We start from the raw sequence: 8,716 nt of genomic DNA on the forward strand, positions 1-8,716 counted from the left end.
AATTCCTGGAGCCTTGTTTATTGCCGGTGTTTTCCGTGAAGCTTGGGCTTCTTCTTTCAATACTGTGGTTCTTGATCATATCCTACCTCCTGAAATGGTTGAAGGTAAACCAATTCTTTTTGGTACAGTGACTGTGTATTCCTTACATCTTCTTTTGATGCATCCTGCAGCATTCAAGATTTTCTCCAGTATAATACTTCACTTTGTCTTCTCCAGCTGCCCTTTGAAATCTTCTGTTCAGGTCTTTTGAGTCATCTTTTCTTCTGTTCACGTTAGCTACTCTACGTTGTAGAGTAAGTTTCAGAATTTTTTCTGACATCCATTTTTTTTTTCTTTCTTTCTTTCCTTTCTTTTTAACGACCTCTTGCTTTCTTAATATATGATATCCCTGATGTCATTTGACAACTCGTTTGGTCTTTGGTCATCAGCATGCAGTGCATCAAATCTATTTTTGATACAGTCTCTAAATTCTGGTGGAATATACTCAAGGTCATATTTTGGCTCTAGTGGACTTGTTTTAATTTTCTTTGCCTTTAAATTGAACTTGCATATGAGCAATTGATGGCCTGTTCTGCAGTCAGCCCCTGGCCTTGGTCTCACAGATGATATGAGTTTCTCCATCATCTCTTTCAACAGATGTAGTCGATTTGATTCCTATGTATTCCATCTGGAAAGGTCCATGTGGATAGTTACAGTTTATGCTGCTGAAAAAGATATTTGGAATGAAGTCATTGGTCTTGCAAAATTCTATCCTGGGATCTCCAACATCACTTCTATCACTGCGGCCCTATTTTCCAAATATGGATCCTTCTTCTTTGTTTCCAACTTTCATGTTCAAATCACCAGTAATTATCCATGCATCTTGATTGCATGTTTGATCAATTCCATACTGCAGAAGTTGGTAAACACCTTCAATTTCCTCATTTGTGGCATTAGTTATGAATGAGTAAACTTGAACAATAGTTGTATTAACTGGTCTTACTTGTAGGCGTATACATATTATCCTACCACTGAGAGCATTATACTTCAGGACACATCTTGAAATGTTCTTTTTGATGATGAATGCAATGCCATTCCTCTTAAAGTTGTTCCCAGTGTAGCGGACCATATGATTGTCTGATTCAAATTGTCCAATACCAGCCCATCTCAGCTCACTAATACCAAGGATATGAATCTTTATCCATTCCATATCGTTTTTGACAACTTCCAATTTTCCCTAAATTCTTAACTTCCTACATGCCATATCCCAATTACTAATGGATATTTTAGCTGTTTCTTCTCATTTGGAGTTACGCCACCTCAGCAAATGAAGGTTCCAAAAGCTTGACTTCATCCATGTCATTAAGGTCAACTGTACTTTGAGGAGGCAGCTCTTTCTCACTATTATTTTGAGTGCCTTCCAACCTCAGGGGCTCTGGCACTATACCAAACACTGTTCTGCTGCTATTCATAATGTTTCCACTGTTCATTTTTTTCAGAAGTAGATGGCTAGGTTCTTCTTCCTAATCTTTCTTAGTCAGGAAGCTCCACAGAAATCTGTCCACTATGGGTGACCCTGTTGGTATTTGAAATACTAGTGGCATAGCTTCCAGCATCACAGCAATACACAAGCCATCACAGTATGACAAATTGACAGATGCATGGGACTCATATGTAATTATATCTAATTATAAAGCTATTAATCACATCAGTTTTCATTAGCAGAAAAAATAATAAACAAACTTGATGATCAGTTGTATACAAGAGATTGAAATAATTTGAAACATCTTTGTAATGAAACATTATTCAGGCACTGGTGTTATTGTTAGCATTTATTGAAATGGAAAAACCTTTCTGCTTTTTAATGAAATAACTGGCTAGAAAAAAGTAACAAGTCTTGTTTACCCAATTATATAGCTAATGTCTAATAGGAAATGTATTACTTTTTTTTGTTGTTGTTTTTTGTTTTTCTTCTTCATCACTCACAGAATTGAATGCAGGAACATATACACTGAGGGCCTGTGTACAAGTGGGAGAATTTGTCTATGATGTTGTCTGAGTGGGTATCCAGAAAATGTCCAGTTAGAACACTCCTTCCTTTATGCTTCTCCCCTGAAAAAGCTCAGTTCGGGACATTATACAACTCCATATGCTAATTAGCAACATAGAGATACAGATCCTCAAGGTCTTAAGAGACCCTACAAACTATATACCTTTCATTTTTTTCTAATCTCATTTTCTCTAGAGACTATTTTTCAAGAAATATTACTTTCACTTAGTTCATGGGTTTGGGTAGTGATTTTGGTTTTAGCGTAAAAGCTCTAATATGCTAAAGTCACTAATTATCTTCCTCTCTGCACTCTGACAAAAGGAAAAGGGGAGCAACTTAGTGAATGTATGTAACCTGTTTTATTTTCTCATATCACCACATCTTCCTCCCTCTTGACGTGCTTCCAATTACATCAGTCAACATTGACTGATACAGCTACTTCCTTAAATTACTTTGTCTGTCCTCCAGATTCCCATTCAGAAATTATTTCTGACATGTAACCTCTATGCATCTTTCTCAAATATCGTAACTGTTCATACCAACAGAAGAATTAGAAAAACATAGCAGGGGAAAGAAAGTTCTTGATCTCTTTTGCCAAAAGTAGAAGGATTTTCCCCAAGAGAATTCTTCTTTCTACAAACAGAAATTGATAGCCTTTTTTTTTTTTTTTTGTATTTTAGATATGAAAAGATATCAGGAAGGGGAAATACTTTTAAAATGCTTTTATGGGGTTGAAATAACACACACGCACACGTTTTCAGAGTCTAATCTCTGATCACTCCCCTTCTCAGATCCTGTTAGGACAAAAGGCACTCTTTTAAGTCACAACTTTCAGGTCTAAACCTTGAAGAAGCCAAAAGCCCCCAACCTCACCTCCAGTTTATAAACTGGTTCTCAGTGGATGGGAGAGAATAAATTTACTCTTCAACATAATCAGGATAGAAAGCTCTTTAGCTAAGTAAAGGGGAGGAATAGAAAGTCTCTTTGAAGGATTCCTTGTAATCCAAAGTTCTAAAAATATTTTAGAATATTGTAAGAGAAAGATATTTTAGAATATTGTAAGAGAAAGATAGGAGAGAAGTAATCACATGATTTTGATTTCATTTCTGATTCTGAGTTAATAAGTAGTACACTCATCAACACTTACATAATTTTTATTCTAGTTTGCAAATTTTGAAAAATTAAACTATTTCTAAAGGTGCTGTGTGTAAGGCTATCATTATTATTTTTCTTCATTTTTTGTTTGTTTTAAGCTACAAGAAATTTCTAATTGATTCAGGTAATTGTACTGATTATTAAGCATTTGGCTGCCCTAATCCGTGAACGAAAACTTAATTTGATTGTTCCCACATTTATTGATATATTAATGACACATTTGTTAAGGCCAATCATCATTTTTTGTGAACAGGGAAAGACAAGGTCTACACAGACAACACTTGTTACCTTAACAATGCCCTTCACACTACATCATGCTTTTCCTCTCCAATGTGCGTGTTTGTTTTTAACCACCCCATTCAACTCCATATTGTATTTAACTAGTTGTTTGTATTAAAGCGATTCCTTAGGAACAATCTCTGTTAAACCATTTATTTATTTTTATAAAAACTACATTTGTAAAATATTACATGCAACAAGTATGCCTAAACAGGGCCTAGTATTAGAAACAATAGAAATCTTAGTAATTTTCTAGAAATAAATAACCAGTTTGAACATTTGGAAAACAAGGCCAATATTTTTAAAAAGTAAATATTGCCAAAACTGTTAAGTACATTATTAGAAGAGATAAAAATGTTATACTCAATATGAAAACAAGTTTGTACATTCCATCAAGTTGCAATGTCAATAAAAATGAATATTATATAAATCACAAAGACAAATGCGTATTTATACAGCAATCTGTTCACTTTTATCAAATTTAAATATTCAGATTTAATCATTAGACTTAAATTTGTGTTTCCATATTTGCCTCAGATTCCAGGTATAAAGCTAAGGGGTTGATCAAAAGGGATTGAGAGTTTTCATAGTCTGATGAGAGATACATAAAAGAGAAATATTCAACCTCATGGCACATCTCTCTTGGGGTATTCTTCTGTGGATGGAGAAGATGAGAAAAATCCTTGGGTATTCTTAGTCCCAGAGGCCTCTACTGACTGAGCAAGAATCTATAATCCCCCCAGGTAAGCAACTGTTAGATCATTGTAGGTTTTCCAGTGGCCTTCAGTTTCCCGTAAACTGTGGACAGAACACTCATTGTCTAAACTACTATTGAATGTCAGACTGGAAAACAATAGGAAGCGTTCCTAGGTAAACTGAAATTCTGCAGCTATGATCCCAGCCCTATTTCCATGAAGTACATTTACTTCTACAATGTGAAAATAGGTTTGTCTTAACTACGTCAGTCATGTTATTACCAGTCCCTAAAGCAACAACTCTAGGATTATGAAAGTGCACAAAACATATACAACATGCACATACTTTTACATATTTTTTTCACAGATTATTCACAAAGTAGGGAAAAGGGGGAAACATGACATTTCCAGAAAAGAGGATATGAAGGATTTAGAGAAGGTAACTTCAGGGTGTCATTAAAAGAATAGTTCACACCTACTTTTATTTAAGTGATTTAGCTCTGCTCCTCCTAAATGAAATAAGAAACCGTACTAAGATGTGCCTAAAAGTTCCCACCCAGCATCTGAGGAATTGCATGACTATGCTGTAGAGAAAAAAGTCTTAATGCTGTTTCAAGTTAAGACAGATTTATTACGAGTTTAAAACACTTGCAATTGGGGAACCACATAGCCCATTGAAAATGGGATGAGGTAGTCCCGAGGCAGTTTCATTACACAAGTGTTCTTATGGGGGTAAGAAGAACCTAACCATAGGAAGGGCAATCACAAGTAAACCAATGAATGTTTTAATAATCACAGTCTGCTTTGTTACTGATTATTAATACTACAGTCAATGATTACATATAGTTTCACAGGATGCTTGTATCTTGGTCACGAGATGCTTATTTTTTGTTGTAGTTGCATTTTTTGTTTTTGTTTTTTTCAATCTTGTAAAAGGAAAAAATAACTTGCTGGCACCAGAACTCAGACAACACTCTTCCAGAGTACGGGTATTTTGAGATATTTTGGTCAAGACCCCACAGGGCATATGTTTTTACATCCTGGTTTTGACCACTGAGGAAAATATGTTTTTCTCAAAAAATATAGCTGTTAATTTAGAATCCAGTTTTAAATTAGATAGCATGGTCAGCCTATTATGCCTCTGTCTCACTGACTCCCATGAAAGTTGTCTTTTCCTGAGACAAGTATATTTCACATTTCACCCTGTCTCAGGTAACTTGCCAGCAGTCTTTTCAGAGCCCACTTAACCTCTTTGTTTCTCAAGGTGTAGATCAAAGGGTTAAATGAGGGAGTCACTACAGTATAGAAGAGAGTGAGGAATTTACTGTGCTTCTGTGTGTACTTGCTCTTGGGTTTTATGTAGACAGAGATTAGAGTCCCATAGAACAAAACCACAACAATCATGTGAGACCCACAGGTCCCAGATGCTTTCCTTCTGCCTTCAACTGATTTTATCCTCAGCACACTCCTCACAATGCAGCCATAGGAGACCAAAATGAGTCCCAGAGGTATAATCACATACAGGACACTAGCTACGGAGAGCTTGTTTTCCAGGAAGATTGTGTCCACACAGGCAAGTTTAATAAGGGCAGGTTCCTCACACATAAAATCATCCACCATGTGGTGGCTGCAGAGAGGCAACTGGAAAACAAGGATGGTCTGAACTGTGGACTCCACAAAACCACTGATCCAGGCCACAGATGCGAGTTGCCAAAGAAGCTTGGGGTGCATGATGACACCATAGTGGAGGGGTCGACAGATAGCATTGAAGCGGTCATAGGCCATAACAGTTAGAAGGATACACTCCGTGGAGCCCAGCCCCAAAGCAATGTATAGCTGGATCACACAACCAGTGTAGCTAATGTTCTTCTCAGGGCCCTTGAGATTCCAAAGCATCTGTGGGACAACACTGGTAGTGAAACAGAGGTCCAGGAAGGAGAGATTAGAGAGGAAGAAGTACATGGGTGTGTGGAGTTTGGAGTTCAAGTATGAGACCAGTATGATGGCTGTGTTCCCCATCAATGTCAGAATGTATATGACAGAGATAACCAGAAGCAGAACCATCTCCAACTGGGGCTGGTCAGAAAAACCCAGTAAGATGAAACCTGCTGGGTTGCTAACATTTGTCCCTTTCATGGCTTCTTCATTGTGAATCACCTGTTTTGGTCATCCCTGCTTTATTCCTGCAGGAAGAAAATAGGGTATCATAACCAATGGAAAAATTAGAAACTAAATAAAACTTAAGCTTTGAAGACAGTAAATATAGGGAGAAACAACAGATAAAATAATGCAAAAAATTATGATAGATTGATTTGTTATATAGACAAATGCATAAAGCAATGAAAACATCAAATGCATTGAAAGAAATATATAAAAATAGAATTAACAACAGAATCATATATGAAAACAGATTTGAGATATATACTAAACTACCTGAAGATGCAATACATAGACTGACAATGTATATACTGTGGAAAGGCAAAGACCTTGAAAATAAAAGGTTTGCTACATATATAGATACATGATTGTTAGGAAATAGGTAGAATAGATAAATCGAAAGATGCGTGGAGTGACGAAGAGTATGAGAAAGGTTTTATACAGCTGGAGACTTAAAGACAAAATAAGAATAGCTAGGAATATTTAAACAGGAAGAGTTAGATATGACTATCATTAATACTCATTTCTTTCATTGCTTTCCAATGAAGCAAATAACTACTGAAAGTGGTTGAAGCTAGGTGCAATCACGTCAAGTCAATGCTGACTCACAGAGACCCTATGTCCAACAAAAGTAAACATTACCCTATCCTGCACCATCCTCATTATTGTTGCTATGTTTGAGCCCATTGTTGCAACCACTGTTTCAATTCATCTCATTGAGTGTCTTTTTCTTTTTCGCTGACCCTCTACTTTACCAAGCATAATGTCCTTCACTAGGGACTGGTCTCTTCTGATAACATATTGAAAGTATGTGAAATGAAGTCTTGCCATCCTTGTTTCTAAGGAGCATTCTGGCTGTACTTCCAAGACAAATTAGTTTGTTCTTTTCACACTCCATGGTATATTCAATATTCTTCACCAACACCATACAAACCACTGTGATCTCCCTATTTGGGTCATTAGTCTACTATCTTTATAAATGTTACTCTCTCGAAGAATCAAATTCCAAGTCTCCAATCAGCAAGTTTTTTTTTTTTTTTTACCCCTCAGTGACACCCATAGTCCACATGCTTTAGGTTGCTTTTATGACAACAGTATACAAATTCAGTCACCTTATACAATCCATGGAAACCCTGGTAGTTTAGTGGTTAAGAGCTATGGCTGCTAACCAAAAGGTTGGCAGTTTGAATCCACCAGGTGCTCCTTGGTAAACTCTCTGAGGCAGTTCCACTCTGCCCTATAGGGTCACTATGAGTCAGAATTGACTTAACAGAAGTGGTTTTGGGTTTGTTTTTTTTTTGTTTTTTGGTATACAATCTGCTGATCTTTTATGACGTAAATTATGGAGAATTCAAAGGTGTAGTTTGAAAAATTTCTGATTTCCCCTCAAATATCCTAACTGGAAAACATGAAACAAAAACTTACTTACAAGACTCCTAAGTCATTAAGCAGAATCTCAGGCAATAGTTGCATAAAAATCATAGTTGAGATTAAAGAGAGAATGTCACACATTTTCTTTGACATTCATGGTAATAGTCAATTGCATTCTGAAATTTTGCCAAGATGAAACTATTATGTGTTCTGAGTGGAAGATAATCCTCTGTCCAGAATTATAATAAGAAAAGGAAACTAACACTTACGGTCACATTGTTTAGCATTTGTCTATCCGACCAAGACCAAGTACTTTGGTGATAAAAAACCCTCAATTCTGTAATGCACTGGGATTGATACTGACTTTAGCTGGCAAAATTTCCCCTGGTATACAGTAAAGGGAGAAAGAACTATGCTGTTGAAGGAGTAGATTTCTATTGGGAGAAGCACAATGTGGCCTCATTTTGTATCATATAACTCTACATTGCCAGGATTCTTTGGCAAATGGATTATTATGTTAAAGAAGAATGAGTATTTTCCCAGTAGACTCTACCCTGAAAGAATTACCTCTTCCTTTCACATTCCTGTTAATCAAGATAAGGGTAAGGGGATTTGTGTTTACAAAGAGAAGAAGGTAGTCAATTTTTCCTGACAATGAATATAGTAAATACTGGGTTATATATGAAAAGCTTCTGTTCAATGCAAAAGGAAACCAACTCTGGATGTCCTCTAATTTTAGAAAATATTTCCTTTTATTTCTTTTTTCACAACATGAGAAACAAAGGTTACCTTCCAGGGAGAATGACAATGCAGGTACCGGGGATGTTGGTGGTTTTGATGAAGATTCAATCTCTGTCACAGTTCCAGGACAGGCAGTAGAGGAACTAGGTGTGCATAACCTGTTATTCATATTCTCCTGTAATCTCGTTACTCAAACTGTCTTCAGGTGGATGATGATCACCTTATTCATTCAACACATGATCTCCTTCCTAGACAACCTCCCACTGCTAGGTCTCTAGAGAAAGAAAAA

The 8,716-nt window shown here is 36.4% G+C and overlaps 1 protein-coding gene across 1 annotated transcript; it reads right to left on the reverse strand.

Annotated features, from left to right (window-relative positions):
- Positions 1-5,107: 5,107 nt before the first annotated feature.
- Positions 5,108-6,300, reverse strand: LOC100666029 (olfactory receptor 2H2-like). Its single transcript, XM_003421827.3, has one exon. The coding sequence runs from the start codon at positions 6,292-6,294 to the stop codon at positions 5,350-5,352; it is 945 nt and encodes a 314-aa protein (XP_003421875.2). The 5' UTR covers positions 6,295-6,300; the 3' UTR covers positions 5,108-5,349.
- Between the last annotated feature and the right edge of the window lie 2,416 nt (positions 6,301-8,716).

The sequence above is a fragment of the Loxodonta africana genome, chromosome 1 (genome assembly GCF_030014295.1).
Source record: "Loxodonta africana isolate mLoxAfr1 chromosome 1, mLoxAfr1.hap2, whole genome shotgun sequence".
NCBI lineage: Eukaryota > Metazoa > Chordata > Mammalia > Proboscidea > Elephantidae > Loxodonta > Loxodonta africana.

What these genes read in the sequence shown, in the direction of transcription:
- LOC100666029 (XM_003421827.3), bottom strand. Translation starts at nt 6,294, where the DNA reads ATGAAAGGGACAAATGTTAGCAACCCAGCAGGTTTCATCTTACTGGGT.